The sequence below is a fragment of the Aethina tumida genome, chromosome 2 (genome assembly GCF_024364675.1).
Source record: "Aethina tumida isolate Nest 87 chromosome 2, icAetTumi1.1, whole genome shotgun sequence".
Taxonomy (NCBI): Eukaryota; Metazoa; Arthropoda; class Insecta; order Coleoptera; family Nitidulidae; genus Aethina; species Aethina tumida.
The window spans coordinates 20,547,986-20,568,791 of NC_065436.1; the positions used below are offsets into that span (position 1 = coordinate 20,547,986).

Below are 20,806 nucleotides of genomic sequence, written 5' to 3' on the forward strand. Positions count from 1 at the left end.
AAAAAACCACCCAAACGCACACATTTTCAAATAAACCCTTTAAGATTTACGACCTCTCGATATAAAAACCTATAAATTATACATGTACTGTATAAATATAAATTGACACCTTCGTGAAATCCACATCAGTGAAATTGATTGATTATAATAAGACAGCGGGAAATCTTTGTTAACATTTTACATGACACTCTTAATTAGAATCCCCCGTAGGAAACTTTATTGGAAAGTTGTGATATATTGACGGGCGATATGTGTCAAGGAAATAAAAGTAACACATTGAGTTAACGAACAACACACAATGTATGTGACGGGCCCATTCAAGAAGTTTCGTTCGGTTTTGTTTAACTACTCCGCGAGTTGTTCAATATATAATACTTCCTTGAAGTTTTGACCAATAATAGTGATTACGGAGCGGGCAAACTGAATATATTTATAAAGTTTAATGGATATAAATAAGTTTCCATTATTAAATTAGTTAATTTTTAACATTTTATATTTAATATAAACGATAGTTAACAATAAATAAGTTTAAGTAAATAAAATGATGATGATGAACTGATAATCATCGTGAGTTTTTTCTATTATTCTATTTTATTTTATAAAATTTCCCTACAAGGCGAATAATAAAAAGGTTGTCCCTATTTTTTATGCAAGGAATTTTATGTCGACATGATATAGTGCGTGACAGGTTTCTTTTATTCTTTACTTATTTGTTAACATATCAGAATCGACTTGTTTATATTTGCCAAAGAAAAATTCTCCAACCATGTCACACTGCACACGATTACTCCGTGCTCTAGTTAGAAAAAACCAACAAACCGCACGAAATCTCTAAATGTCGCTGATTTTTCCCTGGACAACTTAATTGCCACCTGCATACAAATATAAGAAATGTCAAAATTAACAACTTTCAGAATAAGTACAGTATCGATAAAATTTTGAATGTCAACTACAAAGTTTTCATTTCTAGGAAATCTAATCGTAGTTTTGAAAACATGAATAATTTCATGTGTTAAAGTGAAAACGAGTAGTTAAGATCCCTTTTAGATTACGCACCAACAAACAGTCTGAGCTTTATAGAATATTTAATGTGAAAATTGGAAGTTTGAAATAAACAGCGTGATTAAAAAAGTGAAGTGCTTGATAAGGTGTAATGGTTTCTTAATGTGAAATGTAAACATGTAGTGTTGTGTTAGTAAACTGCAGGAAATGACGATTAACACGATTTTAAGTTAAGCTGCAGTGCAGCAATATTCACACACCTGAGCGAGTATAATTTTAACGAATACTATTCCATATTCCAGATATATTTTAATAAGCATTTAAAAACTTATTATTCTAAAAAGTTACAATAAGGGTAGATGGCTTTATATACAATATTTTAACATCTTGTTGTTAAACTTTATACATTATTTGAAACATTTTCGATGCTGTTTCTAACTATGCTATTTATTTTTTCCACATAGTTTTTTAAATATTTTACATTGAAGACGACAGGGTTATGGTGAAAGATATACCACCGAATAACTCGTCCTAAATTCTTGTAAAACATATGGAAGTAGAAGTAATTAAACTGCTATAAACAATGATTGAAAATAAGAGGCATTATGCAATGAATTTCATCAAATGTTGAACAAAGGAATATAAATTAGTGAGGATATCAAAGTTGGGAGTTGGGATAATCTTACCAGTCTAGACAATGACTTGAAGATGATAAACCTGAGGGAAGCGTACTTAAAAATAGTCTTAGCTTAAGGAAGATATTGATAACATCCCAATGCAACTGCTCATAAACTGTCCAAGAGGAAAAGCCAATAAAGACCGCATGAAATATCTAAATTTTTTCCTGGACAACTGTAAATATGAAAAATATCAATAAATCTGAATAAATATATGTTAACGATTAAAATTTTTAATATCTTCCACAACGTTTTTCATTTTTAGCAAATCTAATATGTAGTAGTTTTGAAAACATGAATAATTATTAGATTACGCACCAACAGTTTAAGATTTATAGAATATTTAATGTGAAAATTGAAACTTTGAAATAATCAGCATAATTAAGAAAGTGAAGAGCTTGATAAGGTGTAATGGTTTCTTGAAGTGAAATGTAAACATGTAGTGCTGTGTTAGTAAACTGCAGGAAATGACGATTAACCCGATTTTTAGTTAAGCTGCAATGCAGCAATATTCACATATCTGAAGTATAATTTTAACTAACACTGCTCCAGATTAATAATTACAACATTTTTTGTTGATTATATTTGAATAAGCATTTAAAAACTTTGTAATATCAAAATTACTAAGAATACTTTTAATTATAAAGATGTAAACTTTTGTTAGTCTTAAACTTCATTAAACTAGAACAAACATTAAGATAAAAGTGTTCCACAAATACTTAAGCATTACAAAGAATGTCATTACATTAATGAAATTTTAAGCCAGTAATATAATGAACCATGCTATTATTCTAAAAAGTAACAATATGTAAATATAAAGTGTAAAATTTAAAAAAAATCAAATTTTATTTGTTTATAAAATATTACATTTCACTCTATTCCTCTAATAAAAGTTTGTATATAAATTTATATACTATACTTTCACAATTTTATATTAAACTTTATACATTATTTGAAAGCTTTTTCTGTGCTCTATGTACCAGGATGGATCCACCTTGTCGTGGTCCTGGGGCTCAGTACCACTCCACAAGCCAGTGGTAGTGGGAAGCTAACGGATCTAACTGCAAGTCCAATCCATACCCAGGAAGATCTCGGATCTTCCTCAGATTGGACTTGTTCTTCCGAACCCAGTTGACAGGGGACTGGCATCTTAGTCAGTCTCACGTCTTCTGGTTCAGTAAACCCGTATATGCAAATATACGCCCTGTTTCCCCATATGTGAGTAATCGCAGATGATAAGCATTTTGGTTATGATCTCCGGATCAGTACCCGGAGAGGGGTTTTTACATTTTCCCCTCTCTGTTCCAACAAAAAAAAATGTGCTCTTTGTAACTATCATATGCTACTTATTTTTCAAACATTGTTTTTTAAACATTTTGCATAAAAAGTGGATAATAACAAGGTCATCGTAAAACATATACCAACGATGAAACAGATATTAAGTCGTCCAAAATTATTGTGACACGTATTTGGAAGTATTATTAAACTGCTATCAGCCAGAAAATAAGAGGCTTCAAGTATTGAATTTCATCAAATGTTGAAGAAAGGAAAATGAATTAGTGAGGATATCAAGATTGGGCGACAATCCTCACTTCGTGAAGCTAGTAAACCTGGTGGAAGCCTAAAAGAGTCTTAGCCCAATAAAAATACTGAAAACCTGCTGAGACAACTGCTCTCAATTTAAGCAATTTTATAAAAACCTTACTCAAAAATGAACTTAATACGTACAGAATCTCCACGTAACTAATTTTGTTTGGGTTATACTTGAATAAATATTTAAAAACTTTGTAATATCAAAATTACTGAGAATATTTTCCTTTCCAAAATGTAGTTCTGTTTCCCTAAAGTACTTTTAATTATAGAGATATAAACTTTTATTACTCTTAAACATCATTAAATTAGAACAAACATTAAAAGAGTACTCAAGCGTCATTATATTAAAGAAATTTTATTAAACTAGTAAGACATATTACTAAATTAAACAATAACAATAAGGGTACGAGTAAAAACATAAAAAAATGTGACTTATTTTTATATTAATTTAATTAATAAATTTTTTATTGTTTTTATAATACATCAACAATAATATTTCACTTTATTTCTTCATCAATTTCTATATATTGTCATAATTTTGAAGAAAAACAAAAATTCTTGTGCAACATATAATAGATTAATAGATAACTGATATGAAGCAGGTATTAAAATGGGAGAGTTCAGTAATAAATGAATAAAGGGATATAAATTAAGTAAAGATACCAGAATTGGGCGCCAATCTTATCAATCGCCTTCTTCTTATTGATTGGACAATGGGTTGAAACTGATAAACCTTTTAGGAGCGACCTTAAAAATAGTTTTAACCCTTAAATAGTTTGAGATCTGAACATTCGCTTCTTCACAAGTCACATTAGAGACACGAAGGAAGCTTCAAAATGTTAAATAAGAATTCTATCTCATTCATTATGTTATTTATTTTTCTCATTGTAATGTTCTGACTTTTTATATTTTTCATCAATACAGTTCTAAGAGTTCAGCATTATTTTTTTCTTGTGTCATAATTATCTTGTTAAACTTTGACAAAAAATTTTGATTAATGGTGACTTAAAATTAAGAGTTAAAACTAAAATATAAAATTTATTGCTCAATATTTATATTTGGCACTGTTTCATCTTAACTTTTTACGAATAATGACATAAAACACTTTATTACAAAAATAATGAAGATGAACAATAACAGGTACAAGAAGTTGAAAAAAACTATTATTCCAACATTTGATGCGTAATATAAAATTTCCTACATAATTTAATGCTCCTTGTGCCGGTAAATAATGTTTCTCGTAGAAAAATCAAAACGTCCAAAAAGTCCAGTGGCAATATATCTTCAGCTGTGTAATTTATCACCTTTCTCGCAATCAAATAAAAACATCATCCAGATTTCCAATGTCGTTTATTTAGGTAAATGTCTCGCAGACCACGAATATACACCGGTAATGGTTAAATAATTGTGTTTCGCGTCGCGTAATATCCCTTGCAGAAAACTTATTTGTTATCTGAGCAATTTGACAACGGTTCGTTGCGTCCATCGTCCCCCCTTTTTGTTTTCAGCCATTAATTAAGTGATAGCACCTCGAAAAATTTTAACGGCCCGCCACCGACGCACTGTTTATTTTCTTATTTTCGTTTAATTGCTTCCATGCTAATTTCAACCCTTCTTATCTTTTTCGCCACCTTATAAAAGATTAACCAAATAATGGAATCGTTTTCCCTGTTCATTATTCCCCGCCATTCCGTCGAGGTAGATTTTATCGTTCAACAATGGCAATCTATTTTAACTGCCTTGATATACTTACTTGATAACAATAAGCATTAACATAAAAAAGGCAATCACATTAATTTTTACATTTAATCGTCGCCATTTGAAACTTATTAATGGGACGTCATGGACTTTAATATCGCAGTAATAATGTTCCTAGGATACTTTCCAAATTGCTGGAATACGTATGCTTGTAATGCGGTCCAATTCGCAATTTAAAGAAACAACTTTCCCCCAAATAGATCGAATTTCAGTAGACGCACACGCCTAAGGTGATGTAGAACGCATTTGAGCTTTTAAAAGATTGCCTCGCTGCCAGAAAATACAACTCATCATCGCCGTAAATTCCCTGAACGGGTTTCGCGGACCCAAATTGCACCCTGCATAAAACATCTGAATAGACGAAACCGCCCCGAATACCCACCAACCAACGGATAGAGCAGCAAACAGCCGTACATACCGGTTGCAGGTTAAGGTGCTTTACAACTTACTTTACACCTTGCTACAATACTCGCCGCAAACAGCCCTGCTGTGGTGACGCCACCCCTGAATTATTAAGCATTGTTCCACGCCACAAGATGCCTACTACTACATCAAATTTACAGGTCGGCTTTGACAAATGTAAATGCTTCATTATGTCGGAGACAACGGTTCCTAGTCGGGGGATTGCGAACGCTCAAGACGTTACATTTGAAGTTTGATGCGGAATTGCTTCGGTTTGACGGATTCATTTTAAATTAAGTGCCCCCCACCGGGTAAAAAATAATAGACAGTCAACTATTTAAAGATCCAGCACACCAAACAAAACCTAATTCAAACAAATAAAGCACAGGGTCAAGTGTACTAGAAGACGTCGTGCATCCATTGAACCGTTCTAAATATAACCCTCGATGCGGCGGGAGTGCTCCGTGCATCTCGGGACAGGATGACGGGGGAGCACGTGAGGCGACGCGTCCGTTCTTATCTCCCGTCTTTGCATAGGTCATGAACACTCGACGCGTTCTTCGGCTAGAAGTTTAATTAGTGCCGGAGGCCGAACGCAAATTTCGTCTTGAAGTTCGCCCGGAATAACTGCTGTGTTATTGCAACGGGGGAGCGAGCGCCACCTTTAAGTGTATAATCGTGTTAGCCGAAAAGTTTCCGCAATAATTACGAGTTGTGCTTTTTCAAGGGGATTTCGGCGTTGCTGAAAGGGTTACTTTAACGGAGTTTAGGCAAAATCCCAAAATAATGAATAAATAATATTTATTCTAATTAATATATTTGATATTATTCTATTGACAAAATTCTTTAATTCCTTTTAAAAAATAAAATTTTATAACATTACATGTGTTATCATTAATAAAAAATTATTACAAATGCCTAATTTTGAAAATAAGTTATTTTAAAAAAATGTTTCAATAAAAAAACTAATAAATAACTAATAAAAAACTAAAAATTAAAAAAATTTAAGAATTTATAAGAAATAAATACTTAATTTAAATATCATTTTTATATTGTAACATCGATACTAACTAAAATAAACTTATACATATATATAGAATATTTCTGTATTGCCAAAAATCGTTAATATTGTTTATATATTATTATTTGAGTATCTCTATATTCGTTTGGATTTATAGGTCGAAATAAATGAAAATAATTCTAACAAACATGGTCAATAATTAATATAACATAATCACTAATGGAAAAAAATATAATCATTAATTATTTAGTAAATAACTCATTATAGACAGACAAAGTTAATTGTTTAAAATGAAAGAAGTCATAAAACTACATAAAAAATTAGCAATTACATAATTTGGATCAAAAATTATCTTATTAAATATTAATAATTTTTCTGTATTTTATATTAATAATACTCAAATATTTTATTTTTTTATTCTGACGAAAATAAACTTGATAATATTTCCTGTATTGCCAGAAACCAAATTTCTAAAAAAATAAAAAAAAATTAAACATTATTTGAAATGAAATACACCATAAAATTATATAAAAAATTAATAGCTGTATTATTTTTGTGAAAATTATTTTATTATTAAATACTCACAAATTATTTTGTGTTTTATGTTTACTTACTTACTTTAAATATTTTATTTTTTTATACTTTAATTTCTAAATATGGATAATCAAAATAAGAATAAATATTTAATAATTTGCAAATAAATTATTTAAGAAAAAAAAAACAAATTAATTTATTTAAAATAAAATATGTCACAAAAAATTACAAATTATTTTTCAAAATTATTTTATTATTTGAATTTAATAATTTGAAAATAAATCATTTTAAACAAACAAATTAATTTGGACACAAAAGTATATAAAAAATTAGAAAATACATTATTTTTATCAAAATTATTTTATTATTAAATACCCACAACTTATTTTCTGTGTGTTTTTTCTGAATACTTATTTTAAACATTTTATTTTTCTGTACTAACTAAAATAAAATTGAACATATATTTAAATCATAATTTCTAAAAAATATAAGTAATAAAATCTTTAATCCGTCAATGATTATTAAAAATAAGTATAATTAAATCATTTTAAACACACAAAATGATTTGTTTAAAATAAAATAAATCATAAAAGTGTATAAGAAATTAGCAAATACATTATCAAACTTATTTTATTATAAAATATCCACAAATTATTTTGTGTTTTTTATATTTGTTCTAAATATTTATTTTAAATATTTTATTTTTATGTACTAACGAAAATAAAATTGAATATATATTTACTGTATTGCAAAAAATCATAATCTCTAAAAAATATAAGCAATAATATTTTTAATCTGTCAATGATTAATTAAAATAATATAAGTATAATTTAAAAATAAATATCTTAGACAGACAATTAATTTGTTTAAAATAAAATAAGTCACAAAAGTATATAAAAAATTAGAAAATACATTATTTTTAATCAAAATTATTTTATAATTAAATACCCACAAATTATTTTGTTTCGTATATTTCTTCTAACTACTTATTTTAAATAATTAAATTCTTATATACTAACGAAAATAAAACATATATTACTGTATTGAAAAAAATTATAATTTCTAAAAAATATAAGCAATAATATCTTTAATATATCAATAATTAATAAAAATAAGAATAAATATTTAATAATTTGAAAATAAATTATTTTAAACACACAAAATGATTTGTTTGAAATAAAATAAGTTATAAAAGTAAATAAAAAGTTAGCAAATACATTATTTATATCAAACCTATTTTATTATTAAATATCAACAAATTATTTTGTGTATTTCTTCTAAATACTTATTTTAAACAATTTATTTTTATGTACTAACAAAAATAAAATTGAATATATATTACTGTATTGCAAAAAAATCCTAATTTAATATAAGTAATAATATATTGAATCTGTCAGTGATTAATAAAAATAAGTATACATATTAATAATTTGAATATAAATTATTTTAAACAGACAACATGATTTGTTAAAAATAAAATAAGTTATAAAAATATATAAAAAAATTAAAATTTTCTGTGATTTGTATATTTCTGGTAAATACACAATTTAAATATTTTATTTTTTATGCTCTAACTAAAATAAACTTAAATATATATTATTGAATTGCTTAAACAATATATGCAATAATTGGTGAATTGTTGTAAGCAAAGTGATTTATTTAAAATGAATACGATCATAAAAGTGTATAAAAATACTAATTGTTACATTGTTTTTTCAAAATTATCTTATTATTAAATGTTAACAAATTATTTTGTATTTTGTATTAATTATTAAATATTTTATTTTTTACATTCTAACTAACTAAAATCTATTATCTTACATTAACATACACATATTACTGTGTTTGATATAAATTTAAATATCAATTTAAGAAAATAATTGAGTTTACTAATTTATTTATAAACATTTGGACAATTTTCTTTGGATCAACATATTTCCTTCAATCTACTAAAGAAATTATTTCATTGTTCTAATCTATATCTGTGTAGCCAAATAAATCTGTTTAGTAACTCCCACTAACAAATAAGGCAAATTCGTGTAATTCAAGGTATATTAAAACTAAGTTTTTATTTCCTGCAATAAAACCATGATTAATATCAATAAAAGAATTTGTTTTAAAATTCTTAATTAAATGTTGCGACATGTAAGTCGTATTTAAATGTTAAAAAATCAATTTGTTTGCACCAACTGTATTTAATATTAAGAGTAGAAACATATAAAAACAAACAGGTACTTTATGTTGGGCTTTCTGCAAATTGCTCACAAACAATTGAATTAAAATATTTACGTATGGCAACTTTACGTGTATCAGTACAAAAAATATTTAAGTAACACAATACTAATCCAAGAAAATAAGATAAATAAATTGACTATAACAATATTTGAAATGAGTAATACACTTCAAAAAGTTTGACAACCCTATTCAAACTTCTTAAAGTACTCATTTCAAATACTATTACTGTAGTCATTTTATATATCTTATTTTCTTGGACTAGTATTTAACATTATGGGCTTTCTGGAAATTACTTACAAACAACGACATTAAAAAGTTTACTAGTCATATGACAACAATGCTTATTGTCGGAATGAGTAACCATCACCAATCACCCAAGCCAAGTTAAATTAGACAAATTATGCGACCACAAACATCGAAACAGCCATACAAGTGACATCAAATCGGCGTTATTATGAAACTTGTGCTGCACTTGTGACCCACATAAAATCCACCAACATAAACTCAAGTAATAAAGAAAGTGACATTATTAAGAACCGGGTTGCATTGTAATTTACGCTGCGAAAAGGAAAAAAAGCCCTTTGCTAAGGAATTCAGGATTCCGTTGGGATCACTTTGATAAATGCCCGGTCGTCGGTAAATAGAGTTCATGTCTTGGCAGTCCTACCTGCACATTTCGTCGAGTTCGTCATAAACCCGACGCCCATATTTCCTCCGCGCTTTTTACGCGGCATGGCTTTGAGCCGACTTTTAAATTAGTTTCTGCATCTCATATTATTTTCGACGTAACGCCACACTTCAACTATCACCTCGGTACGGCGTTACTGTAGATTAATTACGTAGATTGCTGGCGCAATTAAAATTATGAATGGAAAAAAGTCTATTAAAGTTGAGACGCGCTAAACGAATGTCTGTTGGAAAGTTCAGATCTTCAAGTTTGATATTAATTGAATCTGGAACTGTAACGAGATTTCGGCGATGATTATTACAACACGTACAATTTGCGGAGCCCGTTTTAAAATGATAAAAAATATACATATTGCAAGTAAAAAATATAATTTGTGAATCGATTAACAGTCAAAATACAATTTCGTGTAGTCCCTGAATATTGCTACAAGTAATAAGCTCTTTCAGGAAGTTACATATTCCTTTAAAATATTTTATGAGAAATTTTACAATATTAGATTCTCGAAAATGTTTCGTTTGCTTTTAAGTTCAATTTTACGAAGCAGTTGAACAATTTACGCCGTTGAATTTTCATGAATATTTGAAACGTTTGTGAGAAAAATTCGAGAGACAAAATTGTGGCAACTATCTGAATGTTTAAAACACTTATATTTTTAAATAAGCCAGATAAAATGCGCAGGATTCCTATTAAGCTTTTAAACCAGTAAAACGTAACAAGCGTAATTTTATTTGTTAACAACCAAAATAAATATGAACTGGATATATAAAACAGCGTTTTGCACGAGTCACCACATTTATTTCATGATTTCGAGGCCCGATACTTAAACAATGCCGCCTGTAATTCGACCACACGATGCGGCAAATAATTCATAAACAACAGTTCTAGTTATTTACCAACTGGATTGTAATAATTAGTCGTATTTATTTGTTGATTTGTGTTAATAAACTAACAAACGAACTGTTTAAATTGGGTTATTAAATACGGAGGAATCGGATAAATAAATATAAAAAAATGACGAGGTGTAGTGGTGAATTATCAATTTTTCATTTGTTGAAGTTGCGGTAAAAATCAACCTAATTAGAATACAATTTTTTATTGAAAATATACAGCATGCAATAAAAAATTCAACACTTAGATATAATTGATTTATCCCAATTTTTAAAGTGAAAACTTCTTTAGCCGCGTTGGGCACTTTTTGGTAGGGGAAAACCTTATGGGTTCGCGTCACCGACATGCTCGTCCTTCTTTTGTTAATAAATTCAGACAAAAGAAAAAAGTTGTTAATTTGGATGGTAACCTCGGTTACTAGACCAACAAACTATGTATCTGTCGGCGTTTCAAGAAGTACCCGAAAACTAAACCTTAAGAATAAAATCCCGAAACTAGAGGGTGAGTTACAGCTGTACATTTAAGAGCATTTTGAAATCGGGTAAAATTTTACTAATGCAGTGGATTCGTTAAAGGGCTTCAGCTAAGCCGGAAATGATTTTGACGCTAATATCTATTACTGTTTTGAAAGTGGAGGGTTCATAGAGGAGAATGCCGTCTGAAAGGAATCTCTATATAGAATTATTCGAAATTTTCAGGATCATCTTTATTTCTGATTTACTTTCAAGGAAAAAATCAGCGCACAATTCTCTTATCATATATATACCAAATATCGTGGGGGGTAAGTTTAGAAGATAAATTTTCTAAATAATCGTTCAGTACTGACATTAAGTGACCGATTGTACATATTTTAGTTCCAATTACAATCGAAGGAGGGATGTTTATTAAGCAAAAGTAAAACATACTTGTTTTTTATACCGTCAACAAAAGTGTGTAAACTGAAAATTAGCCTTTCCTAACTAATAATAATAGATTTAATGTATTTTTAGCCGCGTTGGGCACTTTTTTGTAGGGAAATATTATGCGTTGGCGTCATTGACATGCTCATGACTGGCGCACGCGCAGTATGCTGTGCGCCTTAGACACTTTTTGGATGGGTGACATCTCGTGCGTTCGCATCACCGACATGCTTATGGTAGTATATCTGTAGCTATACAGTTGACGTATAGTGCTGCGTATATCTTATAAGTGAAATTGAATGGATTTAGTGAACAACTTGTTTAAATATGTCCAATGATTGGAAACTCAGTTCTACAAAACATAAAACGACAATCGATGCCGCTTTTACGCGATACTTAGATAAATTTGAATCAAACATTTTCATTTCTTACTTTAGTTACCATAAGCCTATTGTATCTTTTTTAGAACAAAATGAAATAATTGAAAGTACAAAAGGTCTAAGTATTGTTGACATTAGTGATGACAATGTGCAAACAATTAAAATAATGTTAAAAATCAACTACATTGTAATTTAAGTAAATACAAATACTATCCATAAATAATACGATTGTATATTAATTGTTATTTCAATTGAATTATATTTATATTTTATCATGATCTTGTACAGCCCGTAATATATTTAAATAATAAAAAACCATATAAACATGCATAAAATTGTTACTTAGAGTGTCAATAGATGTGAAAATCAGATTGATGTTGATATATTTAATTCAAACATTATGAAATTTCAAATTTTAATACTAAAAGTTTTCACTTCTATCGACAGTCTCTATCACTACCATCTTTAATTTTTTTTAGAAAAATATTCACCTATTACAAAATAGTAATTGATTAAAAACAGAAATCTTAAAGCATAGTGTCAGAAGCTAATAATGGATAGGACCCCCTGTTTAATTACAACACTCACAGACGCGTCGTGGCATCGATCTAATAAGATTATCGGTCGTCTTAGTTCATTAAGAGACCGCGGAGGACGCTGTAAATTCCTTAAGTGTAACCCTATCATATACCACACATGTTCAATTGGGGAAAGGTCTGAAGATCTGAGTGGCTAAGGCAGTAAATTCCTATGGAAGGTTTCTAGGAAGTATAATGTATTCCTGGCAATATGTGCAATTAATATTTTTGCAAAAAAAAACGCTACATATTATTAATTAAAAATAAACACTTATTAAAAATTTATTCATTTATACATCTATTCATACCGTATCAAAAATGATGAACGTGTCTACTCGCATATTGAGACGGAACATCAATACCTCTTTGTAAACAAAAAGGAAAGATATATATGCAATTATGTGGGCGGGCCGAACTGACTGGAGGGGATCATTTGGTTTTGCTGCGTTTAGCATGCGGTTCGTCTCCGCAGACGAGTCGGTGTCTTTGAACACATTATTTAATTATTTTTAGTTTTTTTTACTTATGCATTTATTTATTTAATTTAATTTTTGGGATACATTTTTATTTTGAAAAAAGTAGTTTATTTTTAGAATACTTATTTTTGTTTTTGATATACCCTCAAAAAATATTTCATTTTACAGATTGAAAATTATACAAAGTTACGGAATTTAAATGGAGCATCCGAAGAACTCGAACTACATCCCTACGCATACGGAGAGTTACTAAATGCATTCGCAAAGATTAATTTACATTGTGCGCCGGCGCGCACCAGCACGGCGCATTGTCTCTGAGAGTAGGGATTCTTACTACCGGGCAAAACTTTACTCTCTTTGTCGTGCATCCATCTCTTACAACATCCAGACACGAAGAGCATTTTTCGTACTGTATAAATAAAATTGGAGTGCTTGTTTCTAATATTGAAGTAACCGTTTTTTACTACATGCATATGAATATAAATACAGTACATACACCAAAATAACATTTTTTACAATTTTCTGTCTGTTTGTTCCGGCTAATCTCTGAAATGGCTGGACCGTTTTTGACGGGACTTGGCAGGTAGCTGATGTAATAAGGAGTAACTTAGGCTACTTTTATTTTAGAAAAATTCTTTTATTTTAGAAAAATAAAATAATATTGCAATGTCCAAGTACTGTCCAGTACCACGCGCAGCTCACGCGCATGCAACCACTGGGCCGTCACGTCGGGCGCCTCCCATTGCTTCTCCCACCAATGATTGATTGGTAATTTGATTTGATTGATAGGTATCTTTTATAATTCCACCGATCCGTTCTTCTTAACTTATCTTATCTTAATTCAAAATATTTTGTTACATTTTTACTGCTTTCCTTTTTTACCTTTAAGTAATAATTATAAATAATTATAAATTAAGTACATTTCTGTTCAATATTCAGATTTACATTGAAATTGATAAATTATTTATAGGTTACTTTATTTAGTTACTAAAGTAGGTAGTTGTTTTTTTTTTGTAATATTTAGTTATGCCTAAAAAAAAGTCAAATCTCTCTAAAAACATGAGAAAGGCCAAAAGCCAAAGATTGCGACGTGAAAATGAATCTGAACAAGATAGGGAAAGTCGTCTTACAAATTGTAGATTACGGATGTCCATGTCTAGGTCGAATGAGAGTACTTCTGAGAGGAATGAACGATTACAATTAGATAGAACGCGTCATTAATTGTTAAGGGCTCAATAATCTGGAGATCTCGAGATCACTGTCTAGAAAACGATCGTATTCAACACGATATCGGACTAAGTCGCGAGTACAGCTAGTTTAATGTAAGAAAGTGACATTAATTTCTGGTCTCCCTAATAAAAGTTACAATAATAATGACCTATACTGTATATTATTTATTAAAATGTAATTAAGAATAATGAAGTAAAATTTAATTTTCATTGTACTAAGCGTTTTTGAGACATTTCCTAAATTGAACGTTGTGGGCTACTCTGTATAACGGACATCCTAATGTACTTACAACAGCGAATACATGTCATAAAAAGAGAACCGCTTATGTCACATACATTGTTCCTTCATCGGGTATTTCACTGTAAATAAAACCAGATTTGCGTTTTGTAATATTTTTTGTATTTCCCTGTGTTAAACACAAATAATTAACGTAATAAACCCGTTTTTAAAAAGTAAAATTGTATGTCTCTAAAAACTGTTTTTTAAGTTAATTTCACACGTTTTATTAAAATGACAATTCCAAAAACACAACTTGCATGATTTATTTATTACTAGTTGTACTCGCGACTTCGTCCGATAGTGTGTTGAATACGATCGTTTTCTAGACGGTGATCTCGAGATTCCAAAGATTCTTGAGCCCTTAAAAATGAATGACGCGTTTTATTTAATTGTAATCATTCATTCCTCTCATTCGACCTAGACATGGACATCCGTAATCTACAATTTGTAAGACGATTTTCCCTATCTTGTTCAGATTCATTTTCACGTCGCAATCTTTGGCTTTTGGCCTTTCTCGTGTTTTTAGAGAGATTTGACTTTCTTTTAGACATAACTAAATATTGGAAAAACACAACTATCTACGTTACTAACTAAATAAAATAACCTATAAATAATTTATCAATTTCAATGTAAATCTGAATATTGAACACAAATGTACTTAATTTATAATTATTTATAATTATTACTTAAAGGTAAAAAAGGAAAGCAGTAAAAATGTAACAAATAATTTTGAATTAAGATAAGATAAGTTAAGAAGAACGGATCGGTGGAATTATAAAAAATACCTATCAATCAAATCAAACTATCAATCAATCGTTGGTGGGAGAAGTGATGGGAGGCGCCCGACGTGACTACTCAATGGTGGCATGCGCGTGGTACTGGACAGTACTTGGACTTTGCAACATTACTTTATTTTTCTAAAATAAAAGAATTTTTCTAAAATAAAAGTAGCCTAAGTTACTCCTTATTACATCAGCTACCTTCCAATAAAAGTCCCGTCAAAATCGGTCCAGCCATTTCAGAGATTAGTCGGAACAAACAGACAGAGAGACAAAGAGACAAAAATTGTAAAAAATGTTATTTTGGTGGATGTACCGTATTTATATTCATATGCATGTAGTAAAAAGCGGTTATATCAATATTACAGACACTCCAATTTTATTTAAATGTATAGATTTTTAAATTATGGAATCGATGAATGAGATACAATAGATGCATTCTATGACACTAGCAACTGTGTTATAATTTTTACTATTTATTTTTCTTTAAAAACGTACGTACCACCAAAACAGTGGCCCCAACAAAATAACAAAATGTCAATTGTCCTAGTTTGTGTGTCCCGTTGGTAGTGTTAACCGCGTTAATTATTAACCGACCAGCGAAAAAATCTCCCCCAAAACTGGAAACTACATACCAAAAAAAACATACTATTTCTATTTCTCGCCAATTCAGTGTCAGATGAACATCAAGTAACAATCGCGTTGTGCGGGCGTATATTTAAAATGCATATTTAAATTTGCCCGGTTGCCCGGAATTTATTTTAGCCTGGAACTCAATTTAAACATATACATACAACGAAAAAAAAAAATGAAAACGTACTGGTGTACCGCGTCAAGTTGCTCGCTTGTACAGATGGCCCACTTCGAATGCAAAATAAAATTAGCCTACCGCGAACTGTGCTGCATGTGAACAATGTTTATATTGGGGGTTGAACGTGATCCGCAGAAGCGGTGGATATCGTGTGCGAATTATGCGGAAAAAGCAAATGGAATCGATAGAGACGGACCGAAATTTACACTTACGCATAATTAAGTAAATAACCTCTCTTCCGTAACTTTAAAATTTTGCGTAATTAGATCAAAGCAACAAAGTGGTCTGATTCACCTCAGAAATTTACACTGTCTATTAATAAATTAACCCGAAGTATACAGTTTAAAAGGGAAGTATCTCGAGGAACGTGTTTTAATATTCAATTACTCAAATTAATTAAGTGTGTTCATTGAAACACGTACTTTCAATGCGCAATTTAGTACAAGCAGCTTAGTAATTTTGAGCTTAGTACGATTTTTCATATAATATGGTATTTAAGTCGGTATCAGGATTTGGGACAATGTTCATACTAAATTACCCTCCTTACGCTTCTTATTTCGAATAATACGCACCAATGAATGTCCTTGCATTAGACTGTGACATGGTATGACTGAATGAAAACTTCTAGATGAGTTTGTTTATGTAATTGAGAAGTATATGAATCATAGTTTATTTATTTTATTAGTTATGTATACATTAGGGTGGGTCAAAGAAATTCTCCACGTATCAGTTTTCCATTTTTTCTTCAGTTCCATATAGCAAAATCCATATGTCGTCATTACATGTACAGAAAATTTCCATTTATAGGTTTATTGGTTATAGTTATATACCAGAGGACACAAGAACTTATGAAAAAGAAAACCACCAACATTTGAAACTAAATTTTCAAATTCCCCAGACAAAAAGTATTCAATAACAAATTTTGTGAAAAAAAATGGAGTTGAAAAATATTAAATCACGAAACTAAATTATGATAAGATCAAAATTATGAAAAATATTGTTACAAAATTGATTAGAAAGAAATGACAAAAGATAAGACAACTTAGGAACTGTTATTCTATCAAAATAAACTGAAACTTTTATGAATATTCTCAGATTTCATGACTTAAATGGATAAATATAAAATATTAATTAAAAAAACTATATTGGGATTAGAATGTGAAAATTTAGAAGTAGAAAAGCATTTTTTATTCAATTCTTCAAAGTTTGTAAAAATTGTAAGATACATTCTTTGTAGAGCGTTTAATTTCCTACAAAAAAATATGTACAGAAATTTTCTGTACGATCAAGTAATGGCGAAATATGAGGTGGTTTTTTTTTAAATAAATAGTCAAAATTTGGGAACAAATAGAACACGTCTAATTATGAAGAAAATCTAAATAAATTTTTTTTTTCCTAAATAACTGAATTTTTAAAAATTCTTCTTTTCTTATATTTCCGTAACATTGAGTCCAATAGTGTTTAATTTTTTATCTTAAAATACAATTCAATGAAATGCTTTTTATATAATGAGAGAGTAGAATGAAAGAAACCGACTGAAAGATCATAAAAAATACCATTTTAGAAACCAATGTGAGACATCAGATACTCCAATTTTTGGAGTTTATTATTTACAAAACCAAATTTATATAAAATTTTACTAAAATAAAGTTCACTTCCAAGCGAAGTGTTTTTTCGTATAAACTAGTGTTGTTAAATTTTATTTGTTAGTAAAAAATTGACTATTTTTAATATTAATATATCTTTAAAATTTGAATAATCATCACTAATATCTAGAATATTTTGAGACTATAAGACAGTTTTTAAATATTATAGACTTAAATGTTGGATGCATTTTATGGGTAACATTAAAATATATTATATTTTTCTAAAATTCCTCTTATAAAATACGTCTTATAGTCCGAAAAATACTGAAATAAGTAATCTATAAAATATACCTTTTAGGATTTTTTATTCTCATAAAAAATATTGAGTAAGTAATCATAAATCAATTTATTTATTTCTTAAAATTGATCGATAATTGCATTTAACGACAGAGTTTGAAACGCCATTTATTATTAAGCTCTTATCTGACTTAAAATCCGAATTTCCTCGCCAAAATATTCTCCGAAAATCACGCAGATTAATTAGAAAGATTATTTGCGAAATTAAAACGCCACCTAAAAGTTAATAAAAGTAGAATTTCATCGTTCACTAATTAACATTTCAGACCTGGTGTGAACTATTTTTCAACGTAGGTAAATGAAATTATTTGCATCACTATCAATTACGTCAAATAGTTCAATAATTAGAGAGAAATTTCTCTAATTGATATAGAGTGGAAATTACTATTCGATAATTAAAGATAGTTAATTGGCATTAATGATTAATAAAAATAAAATGAAGTTTAAATATGGAATAATATTATTTAACACATTCAAATTTGTGATAAATACATTTAAAAAGTAAACCTCGAATACCAAAATTAGCTGCTTTTAAGCCATTTAAATAAAACCAATTAATTATATTTTAAACATAAATTTATTTATGAGTCCAATAAACACAATTGGCACAACTAGAAATGAAATGTCGGAAATCGACAAATTAATAATTAATTTATTTAATGAATATTATGAATTTATTAGGTGAAACTTTTGTCTATATTGGCTGTATATTTAGATTTTTGTGCAACTTTCTATTTAAGAAGTACAGTTCAAGTATGATTTAAACAAACTCATGGGAAAATACACACAATTTTGCTATTTATCTCGGCTCAGGATTGTGCTCCTCCGGTTATTTATTTTAGCTCTATTTTCGGAATAAATTAGTTGCTATTAAATTACCATCCCTGGGCTATGCAAATTTAAATTTATTCCATTGCACACAAAGGACATTTTAAAAGTAATTCAAGCCTAAGAGTGTAATTTTGCGCATTTCGTCCATTTCCGCTTGCATTCCAAATGAAATAAAAATATTTATGGTCGCAGCGTCCGCGCCTCAGAATAATAGGAGCGATGGAGGGAAGCTGTGGTTTGGAAAAATAACGAAAAATTAATAGGATTAATAAATCACGAATGAAAATATTTAAATCTCGTTCGTGGGTAAATTAAATAGATGAGAAGTCTAATTAATTTATTTTCAAATTTTTTCATTGTCCTCTTGGATTATAGTACTTGTCTCTTTTTACATAAAACCAGCGTATTTATTTTATTTATCATTAAATTTTAAAATAAATCTTATTTATTTTGGTGTTGTTTTAATAAATAATTAAATTCGTACCTTTAAAATTGCAGATTGACCCGAGAACCAACAAGAAGATCCATCTGGTCGACGACGAAGACAACATTCTGGCATCCATGGCAGTCCCGACAGTCACTCAAACCCAATAAACCATCACAGAAACAAAAACCGTCACCAAAGTCCGCACCAACCAAAATTTATGCCACTGGTAACCACATAAACAAAAACAATCCCCAATGGTCCAAAGTGAAACAACTATCAATATTGAGGAACCAAATGTTAATCGTTCAAAAGGGCGCCCAAAATTGGCATAAAACGGTCCTTCGAATCGTCCAACTGGACACCGAAGCTGGCGCAAAACGACGGTGTTTCGTGTGTTGATATCGAAGTACGCGCGTGTCGGTCCAATTGCGCTGGGGCAGTTCGAGCGCTTGTAACCAGAGCCGCCACGATACTGACGGAAGACGCGCACCACTCTGGCACCGCACGCTTTGATAAGCGCCGCCGCTTCCACGGTGCTCTTGACGGTTCGTCGCGGACGCTGCCTGTTTCTGCGAAAAGGAAGCTGATCTGCTCTGTTTACCGGAGCACCGGACATTTTCACTCGCTTATGCTTGCATCCAAAGTCATTTTTATTCTGGAGAAGTCGGTTACAACCGTGATTAACCCGTTCGTGCTGTGATTTATTAGTTAGCACAGACGGTGTACCCCCAATAAAACTTAGAGTTGAAAACTGTTAATGTGCAATTAGTTAGTTCTTACATGCTATAACTCCAGTCAGTGCTTAAGTTCTTGCACAATCTTCAGTTACAAAAATAAAAATGAATAATTGAATATACTTTTTTTCGCATTTAATTCTTTTAGTCATTAATTCTTCGTATGTAACAGTTTATCAAGCCCCAAAAGTGTGGCTTAAGAGCCGGTGTGGTCCAGATGAATTAGGGAAAGGTAGTTATGGTGGCCGTTAGTGTAAGCCAGGGACGAGACATGCATAGTTCAGTTCCTCGGAGTGTGCTACAAGTCCGCGGTGGCGACCGCGACCGTTAATTTCTGCTGCTGGGGCGAAATATAGCACAATGAAGTATAAAATATAATTCTAATTATGTATTAATAATATCACCACACCCTTGAAACCGTGGTCGTCTTACAAGGGAAAAATTTTAATAATTATTATAAGAAGGCTTGAAGATGAAATTGGTGGCTGGCTCCAAAACTTACACTTCAATTGTTGTTGAATATTATTGTAAATGATATATATTTTTTATATTATCTATTACTATAACTTTTTATATTTATTAATTTGACCAACAATAAATCAAAAGACGAAAAAAAATTGTTTTTATCTTAATTTTTTAAG

General features: G+C 29.8%; 1 protein-coding gene and 2 long non-coding RNA genes across 4 annotated transcripts in view; 2 read left to right on the plus strand and 1 right to left on the minus strand.

The window, feature by feature from the left end:
* Window positions 1-19,581, minus strand: part of LOC109598200 (irregular chiasm C-roughest protein) — a 300,029-nt gene extending 280,448 nt beyond the window's left edge. For both annotated transcript variants that reach the window (XM_049962475.1, XM_049962476.1), the window contains exon 1: window positions 19,489-19,581. In XM_049962475.1, coding sequence (XP_049818432.1) covers window positions 19,489-19,567 — 79 coding nt within the window. In that variant the 5' untranslated portion in view covers window positions 19,568-19,581. The remainder of the gene's footprint in view (window positions 1-19,488) is intronic.
* LOC126264460 (uncharacterized) lies at window positions 811-1,220 on the plus strand. The gene is made up of 2 exons (XR_007547168.1): window positions 811-919; window positions 971-1,220. It is a non-coding gene; the product is annotated as an uncharacterized LOC126264460 (long non-coding RNA).
* LOC126264459 (uncharacterized) lies at window positions 11,211-20,782 on the plus strand. The gene is made up of 2 exons (XR_007547167.1): window positions 11,211-11,299; window positions 19,503-20,782. It is a non-coding gene; the product is annotated as an uncharacterized LOC126264459 (long non-coding RNA).
* Window positions 20,783-20,806: the final 24 nt, after the last annotated feature.